The 22,420-nt window shown below is 37.0% G+C and overlaps 1 protein-coding gene across 1 annotated transcript in view; it reads left to right on the top strand.

The window, feature by feature from the left end:
- Nucleotides 1–22,420, top strand: part of COL6A5 (collagen type VI alpha 5 chain) — a gene marked incomplete at both ends in the record, with an annotated part of 108,651 nt that overhangs the window by 61,782 nt on the left and 24,449 nt on the right. Inside the window, 8 exon segments of the mRNA XM_081235341.1 lie at nt 2,011–2,077; nt 6,343–6,373; nt 6,375–6,826; nt 6,829–6,881; nt 9,579–9,672; nt 10,214–10,867; nt 13,994–14,084; nt 19,577–19,785. Coding sequence (XP_081091467.1) covers nt 2,011–2,077; nt 6,343–6,373; nt 6,375–6,826; nt 6,829–6,881; nt 9,579–9,672; nt 10,214–10,867; nt 13,994–14,084; nt 19,577–19,785 — 1,651 coding nt within the window.

Below are 22,420 nucleotides of genomic sequence, written 5' to 3'. Positions count from 1 at the left end.
ATTCCCTAGCACCATACACAAAAATAAGCTCAAAATGGATTAAAGACTTAAATGTAAGGCCAGAAACTATCAAACTCTTAGAGGAAAACATAGGTAGAACACTCTATGACATAAATCACAGCAAGATCCTTTTGGACCCACCTCCTAGAGAAATGGAAATAAAAACAAAGATAAACAAATGGGACCTAATGAAACTTCAAAGCTTTTGCACAGCAAAGGAAACCATAAAGAAGACCAAAAGACAACCCTCAGAATGGGAGAAAATATTTGCAAATGAAGCAACTGACAAAGGATTAATCTCCAAAATTTATAAACAGCTCATGCAGCTCAATAGCAAAAAAACAGACAACCCAATCCAAAAATGGGCAGAAGACTTAAATAGGCATTTCTCCAAAGAAGATATACAGACTGCCAACAAACACATGAAAGAATGCTCAACATCATTAATCATTAGAGAAATGCAAATCAAAACTACAATGAGATATCATCTCACACCAGTCAGAATGGCCATCATCAAGGAATCTAGAAACAATAAATGCTGGAGAGGGTGTGGAGAAAAGGGAACACTCTTGCACTGCTGGTGGGAATGTGAATTGGTACAGCCACTATGGAGAACGGTATGGAGGTTCCTTAAAAAACTACAAATAGAACTACCATATGACCCAGCAATCCCACTACTGGGCATATACCCTGAGAAAACCATAATTCAAAAAGAGACATGTACCAAAATGTTCATTGCAGCTCTATTCACAATAGCCCGGAGCTGGAAACAACCTAAGTGTCCATCATCGGATGAATGGATAAAGAAGATGTGGCACATATATACAATGGAATATTACTCAGCCATAAAAAGAAACGAAACTGAGCTATTTGTAATGAGGTGGATAGACCTAGAGTCTGTCATACAGAGTGAAGTTAGTCAGAAAGAGAAAGACAAATACCGTATGCTAACACATATATACGGAATTTAAAAAAAAAATGTCATGAAGAACCTAGGGGCAAAACGGGAATGAAGACGCAGACCTACTTGAGAATGGACTTGAGGATATGGGGAGGGGGAAGGGTGGGCTGTGACAAGGCGAAAGAGAGGCATGGACGTGTATACACTACCAAACGTAAGGTAGATAGATAGTGGGAAGCAGCCGCAGAGCACAGGGAGATCAGCTCGGTGCTTTGTGACCGCCTGGAGGGGTGGGATGGGGAGGGTGGGAGGGAGGGAGATGCATGAGGGAAGGGATGTGGGAACAGATGTATATGTATGACTGATTCACTTTGTTATAAAGCAGAAACTAATTAAAAAAATAAATAAATAAACTTAAAAAAAAAAAAAAAGAATGACTATTTAGGATGAAAGATTAAAATCATATGATCATCTCAATAAATGCTGAAAAAACATTTGACAAAATTCAACATCCTTTCAATATAAAAATTCTTACAAATTGGGTATAGGAGGAAAGTACCTCAACATAATATAGGCCATATTTGAAAAATCCACAATTAATATCACACTCAGCAATGAAAGGCTGAAAGCTTTCCTGCTAAGACCAGGAACAAGACATAGGTGTCCACTCTTACTACTCCTTTTCAACATAATACTGGAAGTCCTAGCTAAAGCAATTAGGCAAGAAAGAAAAAAAGTCATCCAAATTGGAAAGGAAGAAGTAAAAGTGTCTGTTTGCAGATGATATGATCTTATAGATAGAAAATCTTAAAGACTTCATTAAAAACTGTTAGAAGTAATAAACAAATTCAGTAAAGTTGCAGGATACAAAATCAACATATAAAAATCAGTTGTGTTTCTATACACTAACAATGAACTATTGGAAAAATTAATTTTTCTGTGAGTTCTGCGGGGAAAAAAATGGCAATTTATATTATACATAAGGAATTTGATTAACTTGAATTAATAGTTGCTTTTGCTAATTTTTTTTTAATTATAAAGTCACATTAAGGCTGAGGTAGTCTTCATGGATAGAGGATGTAGAAACTCATGTATATTTCTACCTGCAGCTCACTGTAGGCTTGAAAGGTGAGGAAGGCTCTCAAGGACCCCAAGGCCCTCCTGGACGGAGAGTAAGTACACTCATGAGAACTAAGGGGCATGTGCTGCTTCCTAGGGTGCCCACTGGAATGAGCACAGAATTTAAAGTCAGAATTACTGGTTCAAGTCCAGACTCTGCTTCTTGCTACCTGGGTGCCCTTGGACTAGTCCCTGGGTCTCTCAATTTCCTTCTAAAATGGGAATGACATGTCTTGTTGGAAACACCTCAAAAGGTAGCTGTGAGGATCAGATAGTCAAATGTGAATGCTCTTCATAAACTATAAAGTTCAATGCAAATATGAGTTGTGACTGTTAATTTTTACTGAAGGTTTAAAAATAGTGATAAGAATGCATAAGCTTCATTAAGGTGTCCTGACAGGTTGATAGAATTTCACAAACCACTATTTTTGCTTTACTGACCTTACAATATAGACGCTGGGGAGCTTTGGAAATAAAATTGCAACTTTCCACTGTGATTCAATTACAAAAGAAATGGCACCTCTAGAAACGTTCCTGGGCAGAGCCAGGCACATCTCCCACTGACAAGATATCCATATCTCTATTTTAGTGCCTTATGTGTTATTGTGATGACATTAACATGTCTCTCTCCCCTAAAGAGAACAGTCAAATAAGAACTAAATGTTGCCAGCATCTGTATTTTGTGTGTGAGGTGCAGGAAGCATTGTGTAAGGACAGGAGAAACTGCTTCTCTTGTTTTGTGTGTTGTGATTGTTTTCTGACTACCTGGAGGAGTTCTTTAACTTGCAACTTTATAAAGAAATCAAAAACATGGATGTTTTGTGGAAAACTGAATCCGTAGTAGAATGATAATCAACTCACTGTAAAGGATACTCTGGTACAATCTTTTCTTTCTTTTGAATTAAGGAACTGGTGACTATTCTTAGTCATGTAGGTGAGAATCTGGTCTCTGAGTCAATCTGGACTGGTCTGGATTTGCCTCCTTTCCAGATTCTGGAGCTCTCCCTGGAGGTCCCATATCCTCCTGCTCTTGTGTTTGGCCATGCTGGTCTGGTATACCGTGGTTTCTCTGTCTCATGCCTGTGGTCCTCAGTCTCTCCTTAAGGAGTTGCTTGAAGTTATTCTTAAACTCAGTCTTTTGGAACCTACTCTCCAAAGTTCTGATCTTCTGTAGGATGTGGGCTGCCTACTCTATTCATTAGCTGGAAACTCTTCCTCTCTCTGTTTAAATGACTGTGCATTATTTTCTGTTTTCTGCTGTCACTTGTAAATGGAAGAATAAGACTGAATCTTTTAGTGAGATGCATATTTCTTGATTTGGGTCAGGAAGAAAATATGCCCCCAGTGGGTAGAATCATGGATGCCATGACAGTTCTGGTTAATACCAGCAGTACACAGTGGGCCACCTCAGCATTCAGCAGACACTTGACTGTTCATTGGATGGATGAATGGATGGATGGATAGATGGATGGATGGACAGATGCCCAGTTGTCGTTTAGAACAGAGATTCTTACACTGACATTCATGGATGAGCTTCTGAGGGGTCAGTAAAATTGTACAGCAATCATGAGCATGTGGCAGCATTTTCTGAAGCCAGCAAACATCCTAGCTTTCAGTGTTTGATCAATTAAGCTAATGTCTACCTAGACTGAACTGAATGATTTTTCTAGGACGACAAGAAGGAAAGAAACAAAAGTACTTTTTAAAGATACTTGTACTGCAGATAGAACATTTAGCTGTAACTAATACAACACTGTAAATCAACTATACTTCAATAAATTTAAAAAAATAAAAGTAAATAGGCAAAATATTTGAATAAACACTTCACAAAGGAAAAAAAAAGAAACTCTCATCCCCATGGGAAAAGAAACTTTTTCCTTCTGTGCAGACACTTATTATGACTATAATTTTAAGTGTCATGTTTGGACTTAACTATAAAATGCTGACCGCCAGCTCCCAGACCCTTCACACTGCTTTTCTTTCCAGGTCCTGCCAGTTTCCAACTCATTTTCTTCACGGGGTAGGTCCTGTGTTGCTAGGCAATTCAGTGCAGGGCTGCTCACTGCCTGACCCATTCTGTTGCTCCATCTGCTGCTGAGTCCGTGGACACTGGCTCCTTGGACAGGCGATGCTTCCTTTCCTCTCTCTGACCTCCATTCACACCTTTCACATCCATGTGCCCACCACTCGTCAGCCTGAACTGGAGGATGGAGGATGGTCTTCCTGGGGCCTAGACTACAATCGGTGTTCCATGGTGCCTTAGACCCCTCAGATGATGTCACCCCTGAGCCCGTTAAGTCAACTCCAAGAGATCCTGGTCTCCTACAAGCCTGCTGACATAGATCCACCGGATCTTTGAGCTCATCCCAAAGTTTGGCACCATTCACTTTATTCCAAAAAAAAAAAAATTAGTAAATTTAAGCACTCAGTAACACTTCAGGGGTTTGAATTAAATTTATCAGGTACCCTGCTGGGCACTAAGAAAGGGAGAGATTAAAAATAAATGGAAACTGGTGCTGCCTTCCGGGAAAATCCGTGATGATAGGTCAGCTCTGAAGATGCTATCTACCACTTCATTAATCATTTTTACTATAGGGCTAAGAAATAAGGCATAGTTCATTTTTCTCATTTTCTTGTTCATTTTTGGCTTGCATATTTTAAAAATTTCTTCGCAGCAAAATGTCTTGATTCAAAATACATCTCGAAATCAACACTTTCTCTTCTATTTCTGTTACTGGGAACAACGGTTGGGAGACGCTATATTTTGAGCTTAATGCATTTTGAGAATTAGACAGACTGGGGAGTTGAGGGGGTGCTTAATTTTTAAGTAATTTCATTTTCTCTTCCTGTATTCAGACTTTAACAAGGACTTTGAAAAGTTTTGTTTGATACATAGGACAGATTACCTATGAAATTCCCAAAGTGCAGTCATCATAAGACTATTAGGATTGAGCTGGAGATTGCAGACAGTCCCATCTTTATAATAGCTTGTTGAAAGCCTGCCATGGTCCTCTGTGCTGCCCCCTTCCTCCTGCCACCCTCGCTGTCATCCCAAAGCCCCTGAAATCCTCTCTCTGGAAACAGCCTCTTTGTCCTCTGAATCCCTGTGAAGAATAATAATCACTCTCTACCTTTCAATATCATGATCCTCCCCAGACAATTTCCTTGAGGACAAACTTGCATTTGTTCATCTTCGTATGTATCTCACAGCACATGTTACCCTACATTTCACATGGTGGATACTCAATAAATATTTGCACATAAGTGGATGAAAATCTTCCAGCTGACTTTATCATTATTAGTAGATCATTTCTGAAGATTTTTGAAGAGAATAAACTTTCAGATATTTTTTGAATTTTATTTTTTTATACAGCAGGTTCTTATTAGTTATCCATTTTATACATATTAGTATATACATGTCAATCCCAATCTCCCAATTCATCACACCACCACCCCCCACCACCACTTTCCCCCCTTGGTGTCCATATGTTTGTTCTCTACATCTGTGTCTCTATTTCTGCCCTGCAAACTGGTTCATCTGTACCATTTTTCTAGGTTCCACATATATGCGTTAATATACGATATTTGTTTTTCTCTTTCTGACTTACTTCACTCTGTATCACAGTCTCCAGATCCATCCACGTCTCTACAAATGACCCAATTTTGTTCCTTTTTATGGCTGAGTAATATTCCATTGTATATATGTACCACATCTTCTTTATCCATTCATCTGTCGATGGGCATTTAGGTTGCTTCCATGTCCTGGCTATTGTAAATAGAGCTGCAGTGAACATTCTGGTACATGACTTTTTTTGAATTATGGTTTTCTCAGGGCATATGCCCAGTAGTGGGATTGCTGGATCATATGGTAGCTCTATTTTTAGTTTTTTAAGGAACCTCCATACAGTTCTCCATAGTGGCTGTATCAATTTACATTCCCACCAACAGTGCAAGAGAGTTACCTTACCTTCAGATTTTCTGATAAGCCATAGTTTCCTTTAAAAAATTTCCATACAGTAAAATTCACTCTTTTGTTCAGTTTTTACACATGCATAGATTCATGTAATCATCACCACAATCAGTATACAGGAAGTTCCATCAGCTCAAATACTCCTTCCAATTTCTTTTTAAATAGCAGACTGATGGTGGGCAGTGAAGTCTGAGCATTATATAGCAAAATATCACTGCTCTTTATTTAGGTAACACCTTCAGGCTAACAAAGGAGAGTCTTTTCCTCCCTTTACATGTGGGTACCTCTGGTTCTAGAGTTTACGTGACACTTGCATTTTCCCAGACCTCAGTGTCAACCTATCTCACTGGAGTAAAGGGAATGGGAAAGGCTTCTGACCCAGTGAAATAACTTAATACTTTTGCTTCTCATTTTTGTAGAAAAATGTCCAGTGTATCCAACAGAGCTAGTATTTGCCCTGGACAAGTCCTACGATATCATAGAGCAGAGATTTAATGAAACGAGGGACATCATCATTTCTATTGTCAATGACCTTCACATCAGGGAAAATAATTGCCCTGTGGGAGCAAGAGTTGTGGTTTCCTTCGACTCAGGCACCAGCTACCTCATCCGTGGGTCTGACTACCATAGCAAGAAGCAACTCCTTCAGCTTCTTTCCCAAATTAAATATCAAAACTCCAGGGAAGTCCGAGACATTGGTAACTCGATGAAGTTTGTGGCTCGGAACATATTCAAGCGTATGTTAGCAGGAGCCAATGTGCAGAGAGTTGCTGTGTTTTTTAGCAATGGACAATCTGTCAGTAGGTCATCCATCATCATGGCCACCATGGAGTTTAGTGCCCTGCAGTCTTTGCTTTTAATGAAAGGATTTCCCTTGAGGAGGCTTTTGGGGTAAGTACTTCCCTGGTCAACGTATTTATTTTTAAGATAGTAATACTGGCAGGACGGGAATACTGGGGAGTAGGGGGACAGATGTGGCCTCTTGTCCCCCTTTGCAATTTTCACAGCTGTATTTTTGCCAGGTTCCATGAAACCCAATCTTTAATAAGCACAGTAGCCAATGATAGCAGCCACCTTTGTTCAGGTCCTGCTGGGCACCAGGCACTGTCTCTAGAGCTTTACGAACACACTCAGGCATTCTCCAACCCTCTGAAGTAAATGCAGGTTATCTCCATTTAAAAATCAGGAAACTGAGGCCCAGAGAGTTTGAGTGACTTCTTCAATTTTGTACAGCTATTAAGTGGCTAAATCAAGATTTGAACTAGGGCTCTCAATATAATGCTTTACCAGCCCTCTGCCAACCTGGTGTTTCTCAAATCTGTCATCTGCTAGCTGTATCTCATTGAACAACTGGTCTTAACCTGTAATGGGTGAAGTTTAGGGGTTTTTGAACCCTTAATGTTGTGTAAAACTTTGATGAGTATGAAGCTTTTTCCCAAGAGAGGTTCCATCACTTTTGGATTCACAGATTCTCATGGGATCTGTGCTTCCCTCTTTCTCCCCACAAACTGAAGAACTTCTCCATCTACTGTTCAACTATTTTAAAATCTACTCATATTATCCATGAGATACATGCTCCTGGCCCTGGGTGGAATCATTATCTCATCCAAGAGGTTATAAAGGTCTATTTTTACACAAATACACATGTCTACTGTAAAAAGAAAAGCCCTCTATAACATGAAGAGAGTCACTCTGCTCGTAAGGTATCCATAAATATTTTGGAAATAGGAGTCATAGGGAGAATAGATCCTGACAGAAAGGATTGTAGGAATTTGAAGTATTTTCTATAAAAATAATTACTTCCCAACATAGATAATTTATTTATCGGTTTTGTTATGGTATATGTCCCCCCACCAGAATGTAGGATAGAGATTTTATCTGCTTTGTTCATTTCTGTATCCCCAGCACCTAGAATATTACCTATTTAACATTGTAGGCATTCAATAAATATTTGTTGAATGAATGCATGGATGAATGAAGAACATGTGGTTGACTCCTGTGAATAAACATCCTTGATTACCAAGGTTGCAGTTAATCTTTACATGGGGAACCAACAAGGTAAAACACAAAATAACACCCAAAGTATCCAGTTTCATAAAAACTAGAGAGTAGGAATGTAGTAACTACTTTCCAACTATAATGCTGGAATGATAATAAATATTACCAAATGTTCAGTCAGCACTTTATAGAAAAACAGAGGGAGTGGTTTTTCTACCTTTTAATTTCCCAAGGGAGAAAGAACAAATGCATGAGCATCTATGTTGATTGAGAGATCCCCTCATCACCTGGGAATGATAGATTTCTATTATTATATTAAAGTGTCTGTATTGCATGGTGTCTCATACAGAGTAAATGCCCAATATATAGTTATTGAGTCTGAATGAATGAATGCTATATATTGCCCATTTCAGTGAGTATCAAAGCAAAATTATAACCAAGAGACAGACAAAATCAGGCAGTGTGCTACCAAGAATTTTGAATAGACTTAGTGTCCTCTGTCTACATCATTTTGGAATAGACCTTTTAAAAATTGAAGTATGGTTGATTTACATGCTGTGTTAATTTCTGCTGTACAGAACATGATTCAGTTATATATATATATATATATATATATATATATATATATATGTATACACACACACACATATATATAGGCATACATATACATTCTCTTTTATATACTTTTCCATTATGGTTTATCACAGGATATTGAATATATTTCCCTTTGCTATACAGTAGGACCTTGTTGTTTATCCATTCTATATATAATAGTTTGCACCTTCTAATCCCAAATTCCCAATCCATCCCTCCCCTCCCCCCCTTGGCAATCACAAGTCTGCTCTCTTTCTCTGGGAGTCTATTTCTGTTTTGTAGATATGTTCATTTGTGTCATATTTTAGATTCCACTAGTGATGTCACATGGTATCTGTCTTTCTCTTTCTGACTTCACTTAGTATGATAATCTCTAGGCCCATCCGTGTTGCTGCAAATGGCATTATTTCACTTTTTTTTATGGCTGAGTAATATGGAATAAACTTTTAATTGGTATTTGTGGTTGGAGAAATCCACTTGACATCTGAAAGATATACCTTCTTCTAGATAGTGTGATTGGTTGGAAACAGTTGGAATCACTACTTAAAGAGGCTAAAGGAAACTTGTGAATGTAAAATTTCTGCAAGACCCAACCCCAGAAACTGATGTGTAGTACATAAACAGCTGGTGCATAATCAGAAGTGTGTGAAAATTCAGTGCAGAATTGCAGGTTTGGAGATAAGAATGAGATATTAATATCTACCCCAGGGGGTGAATCTTGTGGTTAACTTGTGGCAGTTTCCTCATCATAAAATTGGTTTGCTCATACCTGTTCTATATGCTTCCTTGGGTTATGTTTGGGATCAAGGGGGGATAGTGTGTGTGTGTGTGTGTTTGTGTGTGCATAAAGATGCACTGAATAGAACAATGGGCTACAATGCAAGGTGATGGTGATTAGTTAGGTGTTTTTCAAACTCTTAAAGTGTGTACACAGTGTATTCCTGATGATGACTAAAGAAAATGAGCAAGTAAGCATATACTTCTTTTTCAATGCAGTTTGACAACACGGGAACATTTCAGGTGCTTCCTGTTCCTCCAAATGGGGAATATGAACCATTAGAAAGACTTCGGCACTGTACTCTTTGCTATGGTAAGACTAATGAGAAGAATTTATTGTGCTGAAACACTTAAATGCCTTCTGGGTGAGTTATTAAATCTACCTTTATCAAAGAATTATATTTTTGATTGTAGATTCTATTTTAAGTTTTCCAATCTTTCAACACCATATGTCAGAGTTTCAATCTCTGTAATGTTTGAAGTTTCCATAGAATGTGAAAATTGGTTTAGAAGATTATCCCAATTGATTTGGCTTTTCCTGGGGACAATTTGATAGTTTGTATCAAAAGCATTTAAAATATTTTCTAAAAGAGTTTGGATATGTCTTATAGACTTTAAGTATACATGTTACTTACACCTGCTTTCAACAAAGACATTTCCAAATTGTCTGCTAGTGGCCACAGAAATTATGGGGATGTTGAAAATTCCTTATTAATTTAAATGATGTGAGATTGAAGAGGTATTGATCAGATGATTAATTTTTGGTAATCAGTCCCTTACTCTCTTGAAGATCTCAAACAACAGTGTCTTCTGTGCCAACATTGAACCAGTGATAAGTCTCTATGTGTTTTCAGATAAATGTTTTCCAAATACTTGCAAGAAAGAGATTTTCTTACCTGAAAATTCATACATGGATGTCACCTTCCTCTTAGACAATTCTAGGAATATAACAAGTGATGAGTTTAAGGATGTCAAAGACTTGGTGAGCTCAATGCTTGACAACTTTGATATTGACTCAGACCCTGTAACCTCAGACTCTGGTGATAGGATTGCCTTGTTGAGCTACTCTCCTTGGGATGGGAGGAAGAAGGAAGTGGTAAAAACAGAGTTTGAGTTTACAACTTATGACAATCAAGCTCTAATGAAGAGGCACATCCAGACTTACCTCCAACAGCTAAATGGAGAATCCACCATTGGCCATGCCCTACTGTGGACTGTGGAGGATCTCTTCCCAGGAACATCCAAACTGAGAAAACATAGGGTCATCTTTGTAGTCTCCGCTGGAGAAAATCATGAGAGAAAGGAATTCTTAAAGAAGATGGCTCTGAGGGTCAAGTGTCAAGGCTATGTCATATTTGTGATTTCTCTGGGCTCTACACATAAGGAGGACATGGAGGAGCTAGCCAGCCACCCACTTGATCACCATCTGATACAGCTTGGGAGAATTCATAAACCAAACCTGGATTACGTTGTGAAGTTTTTAAAGCCATTTGTGTACTCAGTGAGACGTAAGTCACTATTTTGTTTTCTCTTTGTTTTAATAAATTAGTGTTTGTTAGTAGTATTGATAACCTAACATACCTCTGTATCTATAGCTAACCAAAATATGTGAATTAGATGGTGAAAGGGGGACAGGAATAGGACACATCTTGATTATAACCTGTTTATGCTTTGGTCATAATGCGGTTAGACCTTTTTCATGATATAATGTCTCTTAGCCAAAATCTCAGCACTAGAAGGAACAGAGTGACTGGAGATCCCCTGAACTACACTTGCTCAACTTAAAGAAGTTCTAGCAGCTCTTAGGTGGTCTCCAGGTTGAGCATTTAAATAAAAGTTTTCCCTGCTACACCTGGTTTATTTCCAACCTTGGAGTACCCTGAAGACCTGTGTGAGAGTGCTGCTCCCAAAGAGTCTGAGCATACAGACCACACAGGAATCTTGTTAAAATGGAGGTTCTGATTCAGCATGTGTAGGATGGAGCCTAATATTCTGCATTTCTAACAGGTTCTTCAGTGATGTCAATGTTTCTGTTCCACAGATCACACTTTGAGTAGAAAGGTTCTAGGACAATGTACTCCAAAACGTTACCCATTGGACCAGTGTTAGTCCATAAACTGATGAGTAAAGAAAGAAATACAGAAATTGAGAATAAGTATCTAGAAACTTTTAAAGCAATTTGACATTGCCACATTATACAAGTGTATAAACAGTGGACATTGTCTCATTGAACAAGATATAAACCAAAAGTATCAGTCTGCAAAAGGCTAGAAATAAAAATACCTTGTCCTTCACCACAGGTGGTTTGAGAAATGCTCTTTCTAGAGAGGTGGTTCTCAACTGGGGATGATTTTGCCCCCCAGATGACATTTGGAAATGTCTAGAGACACTTTTGGTTGTCAGAACTAAGAGAGAGGATACTACTGGTATTTAGTGGATAGAGACCGAGGATGCTGCCAAATATCCTACAATGCACAGGGCACTCCCCACAGCAAAGAACAATCCAGCCCAAAATGTTAATAGCATTGAGGTTGAGAAATCCTGCTCTAGAGGATCCCATGGAATCAGAGCTGAACCTTTTCTTTCTGGGAATCTGACAAGTGTAGAGTTAGGTTCTGTTGGAACCAATCCCACTACCCTAGGATTCCAAAGTCACCCTGGTATTCAAGGAATCTTCAATACCACCATAGTGACAATGTCTTGGAAGTTCACTCTTCATTGAAGAAGGAGCCTCCCCTCTCTCCTGTAACTCATATTCGACTGAAGAATCCAATAATTACCCCTTTGGGAATATCATGTTATTTCTTTAACTCTAAATGCCTTCCATTGTATAATGCACCACTGTATTATGAAAAATGAAAGAAAAAGTGCTTCCAGTTAAATGTTGATACTGACTTTCCTGTTAGAGTTTTTTTATTTTATAGTCCTCAAAAGAGTTCTTTTAGACAGACTATAATATGTCACCCTTGTGCATACATAAAAAGGGAATATACATGAAATAGACTTGGTTAAGGTATTCCTAAAACTTCTTCTAGTCAAAATTTGACTTTTGTGAGCTCTTTCTTGACTCAGAGTCATTGATACCCATCTTTTCCCATGCAATATTTTTCTTTATACCATCAAGATAGATGATGGATTTTTTTTAGAAAATCTTTTTTTCAATTTAACTTTTTTTTTTTTTTTTTTGTGGTACGTGGGCCCCTCACTGCTGTGGTCTCTCCGGTTGCGGAGCACAGGCTCCGGATGCACAGTCTCAGCAGCCATGGCTCACGGGCCCAGCCACTCCACGGCATGTGAGATCTTCCCGGACTGGGACACGAACCCGTGTCTCCTGCAACGGCAGGCGGACTCTCAACCACTGCGCCACCAGGGAAGCCCTAATTTAATTTTTATTGGAGTATAGTTGATTTAAAATGCCGTGCCAGCTCCTGCTGCACAGCAAAGTGAATCAGCCATACATATACATAAATCCACCTTTTTAAGATTCTTTTCCCATACAGGTCATCACAGAGTATTGAGAAGAGTTCCCTGTGCTATACAGTAGGTCCTTATTAGTTATTCATTTTATGTATAGTAGTGTGTATATGTCAGTGCAACCCAATGGAGCAGCACTTTAAAAAGACTCTATGAAATAACACAAAACTGGTCTTGCTGGGCTCTTAAATTAGGCTTTGCAATTATTAGAGCTAGCTGACTTTTGATTTCCATCTGAGCAATGTTGTTAAATACATCCAGTTCACTGTCTTCCCATAACCACTTGGTTTGTAGAGGTTAAAAGTCTCCTTTACTAATATTTCCGGGAATTTTTTCTAAACTGCTGACCCCAATTCTACAAGTTTTGGTACTGGCACGTTTGTTGTTCCCACATACACAGGTGATAACAATGGCATCACGAATCCTTCCTCACCAATAGCAACTGTCAACTGCAATTGATTAGAAGACATAGTCTCATTTCAGAGAAATAGAAAAAAATGCTCATCTTAGAACAAGAGAAATATGATTATTATAAAACCATAAACATTCTGTGAGATATTTTCATGGAGTCTTTGATCATTCAATGGTCAAAGATCTCCTTTCACTAAAACCTATTTATTTTCCTGAATGAGGGGGAAATTATATATTTCTCAGTATTCCACAGTTTATAGAACAACAATAGAAAGAGGTAAAGAAACATATTATTGAGGTCAGTAAGCTAAAATATTTCCTGTGATTATTTTCCTCCTAGGAAATCAGTGTTAATTGGTGCAGAAGCACAGAAATAGCATCATGTAATAAAATATTACTTTTTCTATTAGCATAAGTCTGAGTGAAAATGTATTATAGGATCAGAATAAAATTATGTTAGCCTGAACATATGGAAATTGTGTCTCTGCATCACAATTAACCCTTAAATGAACAATTTGAGGAGGTCTGTTTCCATGACCCCAGTAATTCTTTGGCTGCAAAATGTTCTAAAATCAAATCCTGAATGCTATTTCTAGTTGCTACTATTTTCTGTTCTCACTCAAGCCAAATTGTGCTGAAATACTTTAGTGACATTTATCGTTTCAAGAAGATTCCTGTTGGAGTTCTCTTTCCCTAGTAAATACAATTTCTAGTTTGAAAATCTCACTATAATTTTCCTCTCTCACTAGGAGGATTCAATCAGTACCCACCACTGATGCTTGAGAACATCTGCAGACTCATCAATTCAAAGGAAGAGGATAATCGAAGTATCAATCTCCTGTGAGTTAGAAAGCTCTGATATTTACAAGTGACTGTTGATTGACTGAGGGGTGTGTAACTGGCTGATGGCAGATAAGGTCTCTGAAGGAAAGGCTCTTCATGTATTCCATTTTCTGTAGCAGAAGTTGCACACAAGCATGCTTTCAGGATTGATGTTTGTATAACATCCTCATGAGCTTATTACAATTTTGCTTTAAAATTCATGGTTTCCTCAGAAATTTCCATATTGAAATTTACCCCAGAATTCAGTCTCAGCCCACCTTAACCTTACCTCTCATCTCTCCCCATCATAAGCTCTGAGTTCTGGCCACACTGGACTCTTATCTGCCTTGTGTGACCAGAGGCCCAAGAGTTCACCTTCCTGGACCTCTGGTCACACTGCCTGGGATCCTGTTCCTTCCAGTGAAACCCTACCCATCCTTCATGGTCCTGATTAAACCTGCCTCCTCTTCAAAGCCCATCTTTACTCTCAGTCAAAATCCACAGTTCTTCCTTTTTTAATAACTTTTTACACCTCTGCTGAGGCACTTATTACAGTTTATCCCAATGTCTTATCTCACTGAAGTATGGGGTTCCATGTGATTCATTGTTTCATTCCCAAAACAGCATGAAAGACCCCACAATATCATTGCATATGTAAATAATTTTCTTTAAAATTTTATCTTGCATGAAAATATAAATAATTAATCTGAATGGACTTGAACTTCAAACAGAATGAGAATGGCCCATTTGGTTGCTCTGTGCTTTTCTCTCTATTTCACCAAGCTTGGATCCCAGACTACAGCCTGTGAAAGCCCAGAGTTAGCCCATAATGGCCCTGTCCTGTCAGATTGCAATTAAGCAAATAGCTTCTCAAAATAGTTGCAGTCTTTCCCATAAATCCTATATATGCAAAATGGCAAGATGAAGTGTTCCTCAGAATTCATGCAAATACATGTTCCTCTCATGTCAGGTTTCATTTATACTTAGTAGTTTAACAAGGAAGTGTCCAGCAGCTCACACCCTCTGAAGGACAATATGGCACTGATGTCCTGTGAAGCAGTGTTTCCCAACATGGAATAGACAATACTCTTATTTAAAGGAAAATCGATTCTTACAGGACTACATTTTAATATAATGTTATTTTACATGTACAAACACAAATCTAGCTGCAAATACCATATGTGTATAGTTCCTATGCAACTATCAAACAAAAATAAATTCCTATGTCAAACCCAAGGAAACTCAGTAAGACACAAATTTAAAACAGTAATTTAATGTATTAGATGATTCTGCTTTGCCAAAATAGAATTCCTAAAAATTAAAAAAAGAAATTTTATAGCCAAGCATGTAAACAACCTAAATGTCCATCAACAGATGAACGGATAAAGAAGATATAACACACACACACACACACACACACACACACACTGGAATATTACTCAGCCATAAAAAATGAAATAATGACATTTGCAGCAACATGGGTGGACCTAGAGATTATCATACTAAGTGAAGTAAGTCAGACAGAGAAAGACAAATATCATATGATATTGCTTATATGTGTAATCTAAAAAATGATACAAGTGAACTTATTTACAAAAGAGAAGTAGACTCACAGACTTAGAAAATAAACTTACAGTTACCAAAGGGGAAAGGTGCAGGGGAGGGGGATAAATTAGGAGTTTGGGATTAACATATACATACTACTATATATAAAATAGGTAAACAACAAGGACCTACTGTATAGCACAGAGAACTATACTCAATATCTTGTAATAACCTATAATGGAAAAGAATCTGAAAAAATATACATATATATGTATATATATATATATACACATATGTATGTATATATATACACATATATATGTATGTATAAATGAATCACTTTACTGTATACCTGAAGCTAACAGAACATTGTAAATTAACTATGCTTCAATAAAAAATTTTTTAATAATATGGTGCATATTGGTAAAATGTGTAAAACATGATGCATGCTGCAGAGTCACCTCTGCTCTCAGCTTGCCCACTCAGTTCTGTGAGTGCTTGATTCCCCAGCACTTGTCTTCACCTGCACTACTGCAAAACGCTCATTCCTACTCTAGTCATCGTATCATTTGGCTTTTGCTTGGTGTGAATGTATTGTTGATAATATTATGTCTGACTTTATTTCCTTTCCTCATTAACTCTCAACAGTTAAAGTAGTACCACTGGGTGCCAAACAACAGTATCAATGCAAACATAAACATGGACTTGAAATTGCATAAAGGTGCATTAATAGAATAAGAATAAACTTATATTGAATTTGTTTTTTGCCATCACCTAAATAAAAACACATTATTTTCAAACTATCATTCTTACTCCAAAGAATATAAATGTAGACACCATTTTAGGAAGCATGGTGTCAATGAGATATATTTTATATAGTTTTTTTCTTCTCAGAGCAGTTGATGGTAGATTAAATGACTATTTTCTACATTTTCTGTGGAGATTGATATCAAACTGAGACACAGTATTTGGTTGTCCCAAGTAACCTATGGGTTTCTTGTCATTTATCTAAAACTCTGTGACAAATCAGACTTGATTTATTCCAAAGTAGTGTTTCATAGGCTATAAGCAGATGGCAGGAAAGGGAAGGATAAATGGGAATTTACACAAATGTATCAGTATATGCTTTTTTTTAATGAAGTATAGTTTATGTACAATATTATATGAGTTTCAGGAGTACAGCAGAATTATTCAGTACTTTTACAGATTATACTCAATTAAGAGTTATTACAAGATAATGGCTATAAGTCCCTGTGCTATACAAAATATCCTTGTTACTTATCTATTTTATACACAGTAGTTTATATTTCTTAATCCCTTACCCCTAACCTTCTCCTTCCCCCCCCACCTCTGGTAACCACTAGTCTGTTCTCTGTATCTGTGAATCTGTTTCTGTTTTGCTATATACATTCGTTTGTATTATTTTTTTTAGATTCCACATATAAGTGATATCATACAGTATTTGTCTTTCTCTCTCTGACTTACTTAACTAAGTATAATATTCTCTAGGTCCATCCATGTTGCTGCAAATGGCAACAATTCATTCTTTTATATGGCTGAGTAATATTCTATTGTATATATACCACATCTTCTTAAGCCAGTCATCTGTTGATGGACACTTGGGTTGCTTCCATGTATTGGCTATTGAAAATAGTGCTGCTGTGAACATTGGGGTTCATGTATTTTTTCAAATTAGCGTTTGTGTTTCTTCGGATGTATGCTCAGGATGCAAATTGCTGGATCATATGGTAGCTCTATTTTTAGTTTTTTAAGGAACCTCCATACTGTTTTCCATAATGGCTGCACCAATTTACATTCTTACCAACAGTGTACAGGGTTCCCTTTTCTCCACATCCTCATCAACATTTGTTATTTGTAGACTTTTTGATGATAGCCATTCTGACAGGTGTGCGGAGCTATCTCATTGTGGGTTTGGTTTATATTTCTCTGATGATTAGCAACGTTGAGCATCTTTCCATGTGCCTGCTGGCCATTTGTATGTCTTCTTTGGAGAAATTTCTATTTAGCTCTTTTGCCCAGTTTTTAATTGGGTTGTTTTTTTTATATTGAGTTGTATGAGTTATTTATGTCTTTTGAATTTAACCCCTTATCAGTCATATCATTTGTAAATATTTTCTCCCACCCCATAGGTTGTCTTTTAGTTTTGTCAATTGTTTCCTTTGCTGTACAAAAGCTTTTAAGTTTAATAGGTCCCATTTCTTTATTTTTGCTTTTATTTCTTTTGCTTTAGGAGGCAGAGACAAAAAAAATATTGCTTGCAATTTATGTCAGAGAATGTTTTGCCTATATTCTCTTGTAGGAATTTTGTGGCTTCTGGTCTTACATTTAGGTCTTTAATCTATTTTGAGTTCATTTGTGTATATGGTGTGAGAAAATGTTCTAATTTCATTGTTTTACATGTAGCTGTCCAGTTTTCCCAGCAGCACTTATTGAAGAGACTGTCTTTTCTCCATTGCATATTCTTTCCTCTTTTGTCATAGCTAGATTAAGTGACCATAAATGTGTGGGCTTATTTCTGGGCTCTCTATTCTGTTCCATTGATCTCTGTATCTGTTTTTGTGCCAGTACCTTGCTGTTTTGATTACTGTAGCTCTGCAGTATAGTCAGAAGTCTGGGAGGGTGGTATCTCCAGCTTTGTTCTTTTTTTCAAGCTTGCTTTGGCAATTCAGTGTCTTTTGTGGTTTCATATGAATCTTAGGATTATTTGTTCTAGTTCTGTGAAAAATTTCATGGGTATTTTGATAGGAATTGCATTAAATCTGCTTTGGGTAGTATGGTCATTTTAGCAATATTAATTCTTTCAATCCAAGGGCACAGGATATCTTTCTATTTCTTTGTATCATCTTTAATTTCCTTTATCAATGTTTTATTGTTTTCAGAATATGGGTTTTTTACCTCCTTGGTATTTTATCCTTTTTGAAGTGATTTTAAATGGGATTGTTTTTTCACTCTCTTTCTGATAGTTCATTATTAGTGTATAGAAAAGCAACAGATTTCTGTATATTAATCATGTGTCCTGTGGCTTTGCTTAATTCATTTATTGTTTCTAATAGTTTTTGGGTAGAGACTTTAGGGTATCTATATAAAGTATCATGCCATCTGCAAATAGGGACAGTTTTATTCCTTCCCTTCCAGTTGAATGCCTTTTACTTCTTTTTCTTATCTGATTGCTGTCTCTAGGACTTCCAAAACTATGTTAAATAGAAGTAGTTAAATAGCCTTATCTTGTCCCTAAATTTAGAGGAAAACCTTTCAGCTTTCCACCACTGCATATGATGTTAGCTGTGGATTTGCCATAAGTGGTCTTTATTATGTTGAGATATGTTCCTTCTGTATCCACTTTGATGAGAGTTTTTATCATGAATGGATTTGAATTTGAATTTTTTTTAAATTTTGTCAAATGCTTTTTCTGCATATATTGAGATGATCATGTGATTTTTGTCCTTCCTTTTGTTAATGTGGCATATCACACTGATTAATTTGTGTATTTTGAACCATTCTTGTGTCCCTGGAATAAATCCAACTTGACACAGTGTATGATCCTCTTATATACTGTTGTATTCATTTTGCTAATATTTTGTTGAGAATTTTTTTATCTGTACTCATCTAAGATATTGGCATGTAATTTTCTTTCTTTGTAGTGTCTTTGTCTGGTTTTGGTTTCAAGGTACTGGTGGCCTTGTAGAATGAATTTGGGAGTGTTCTGTCCTCTTGAATTTTTTGGAATAGTTTTAGAAGGATAGGTATTAGTTCTTCTTTACATGTTTAGTAGAATTCCCCTGTAATATAATGAATTATTTGATTGAAATAAATTTAGATTTTTATCACCCAGTTGTCTTTCTTCTAAGAAATAATTAAGTAACTATATTAAGTTGTTGGGATATTTTATTTGTATTTCCCAAAGTTATATAGGTTCACCTAAAACTTTCCCTTTTATCTTCTAGATTTACCCCTGAGCCACATGAGATTTCTTCAGGAGAGAACAGCTTCATTGGCCAGGAACTGAGTGTGGGCAGAGATTCATCTTTTGTGTTGGAAGACAGTGGAAGTGACCATCTGGCTTACATTCCAAGCCAAATGTTTATGCCACAGAAATTAACAACTAAATATGTAAAAGATCAGGATTCTGAAGAAATTGCAAGTCTCGCTTCTGGTAAGGAAATGAAAAGTTATAGCGGTAATTTAAAAATAACTGGATCCTCATCTTTTAACACTAATAGAGAATCAAATAAATAAAGTGGGTATAAAAAGCAACTTTTTTCAAGTTCAAGATGGTGGCTACAACTGTAGCTTTTATTTCATCTGAAGATTTAAATGGTAACAGGTACCACTCTGGAAATCACTGATAAGCTCTAAGAAATGTCCCTGGTATGCTCACCAAACTTAAGATTTCTCTAGAAACCACAATTTAGGTTAGTGTGATGTAGAAGGAGGTACTATAGAGAATAACATAGCAAAGGAGGAACTTTTAAAAGTTGTCCTGACCAGTGCCCCAGAATTTGTGATTGCATGAGAAGGTGTAAGGTTTTTTCACTGGAAATAAAATAAACTACCCCACTCTCTACTCTATACATTTTAATGGCAAAGCAGTAATGCTTTTTGTCAGGATTTAATAGTTTCAAACAAATCAGATCATAGAATTTTGGCTGTATTTTCATTTAAAAGGATGGGCATTCTAAACAGACTATTCAGCTATTCCATCTATGTATCTAGAGTCTCCCGAAATGCTCATTTGGCCAGAATGCCAGCATTTAACATATTATGTCATAAGTATCATGTGTGATGTTAGAATATGCAAGTTTGAAAGAAAAGGCGGCCAATCTCATAATATTCATTCTTAGTAATTTCCTTGGATAAATAAATGTTCTTTTCCTTGGGTTCAACACTGATGTCCCCATATTTCCCCCCATTTCTGAAATATACATGTTTGAATTTTGTCTTTAAGGCAGCTAAACTTTCCTTTATAGAAGCTAGAATTGAGAATTAAAGAGTCAATTAATCACTAGTTGAAAAATAAGACTTTTAAAAAAGTAATGAAGTAAACCTGGATGTACATAGTTCCTTGGCATTAAGGCATTCGAGTGTGTGAGTTCTTATTTAAAACAGGTTTTTATCATTATATAGACATAGCTTAAAGAAGAAAATACAAAATTTATTCTTCTTAATGGATGCAGTTAATTTGGGGTATTCATTTTAACGATATGGGAATTACAACAGCCCTCAAGGCATAGGAATTTATTATGGTTTGGTTTAGGACGAAAAGAAAAGAAAAGAAAAAGAGAAGTTATTTTGGCAGAGTTGGAATACTAAATTGTCATTTGTGATAGTATTGTTAGTGGTAAGCATTTTAAAGTCTAATAATTCAGAAGTGTGAAACTTTTCAAGAAAGACCGAATTAATTGGATATTTAAGGGAACAAAGGAGAAACTCATCTTTGCAGCCATCTTTAATGACCGTTGTTCAGTAGTAATAGAAACACTTTTCACTTGGTTTTTCAGATGTCTGGGTATCAAGATACTCATAACCAGTTTAAGGTCCTATTTGGCTGCAGGAATAATTGTTGCATGGTTCTATAGGAAAAATGTCAATTTGCTGTTACGCCCACCACACCCAATTTCTCTTGCAGTAGATTGAAGTGTTGGGAGTTCTGTGAAGGATTATGTTGAGTTGATTGCCTGGAAACAGAGTCTCAGACCTAAGGATAATATATATTTCTTATCCTTTACAATAAATCTGAGTCTCAGATCATCAGTGTTGTCTAGGGACTTCATACTATTCCTTTCTTTCTTTACTTTTATTTTCTCTTTAAAATCATTGCTAGCTAGTTGTCAAAAGCTGCTGAGAACTTTCTGTATAATGTGCCATCCTCAAGGAGAGTAAATCGTAGTTCAGATATTTTATCCAGTCGCTAAGAGATGAGCTTTGATACACATTCCAGATGTATAGCACAAATAAAAAGATTGATAACTTCTGTAAGAACTTCCACATGCTATGCTTATTACTCATTTATAATGTGATTCTTATGGCCAAGGGCTGATTTTTGTGCACTTGAACGGAGAGTCCTGGGGAAGTCAAGAATCTTAACCACTTAAGAAATTTTTAGAGTTCCCAGAGTACTGTGGGCTGGCAATGAGTTGTGTATCACTCTCTTTCACAAGAAACACAACCACTATCTCTCTACCTAGACCTCTCCCTTGCTTCTTCCTCCCTACTCCAGTTTCCAAGTTCATCCTTGATTGCATCACCTTTCTTGGCCCTCTCCACTCCTTACAGCACCTCAAAGACAATTTGTATCAGGATCACCTGGAAGCCCTTCACAAGCATAGATTCCTAAGCCCTTCTCAGTACTACTGCTCCATATTTAGGGGTGTGAGTGGCCAGGAAAAAGCCACAAGCTTTAAAACCACCACAGGTGATTTTTGTGGGTCCTCATTTTTCAGATCCACAATCCCAGTGATTCTCAAAAAGTGTGTCCCTAAACCAGCAGCATCAGCATCACCTGGGAACTCATTAGAAGTGCACTGATCCTGGACCTACTGAAGCAGAAACTAGAGGTGGGGCTCAGCCATCTGATTTTTAACAAGCAAAAAATCTGATCCAGGCTGAAGTTTAAGAACTACTGTGCATGCTACCACTTTGGTGTGCTTCCAGATTTGCTCTGTGTTCTCAGCTAAAAACAGTTGAGTAACTAGTATCACAGAACAGAAGAATTCCTATTGTCAAAGGGATCCAGGTAAACTGGATTATAATTTTATTTTACTCATCCAAGAACACTGAACATTCATCCA

Source organism: Mesoplodon bidens, assembly GCF_964165515.1.
Source record: "Mesoplodon bidens genome assembly, chromosome: 5".
NCBI lineage: Eukaryota > Metazoa > Chordata > Mammalia > Artiodactyla > Ziphiidae > Mesoplodon > Mesoplodon bidens.
The sequence above is the reverse complement of the archived record's forward strand: the minus strand, read 5'-3'. Positions and strand labels throughout refer to the sequence as shown.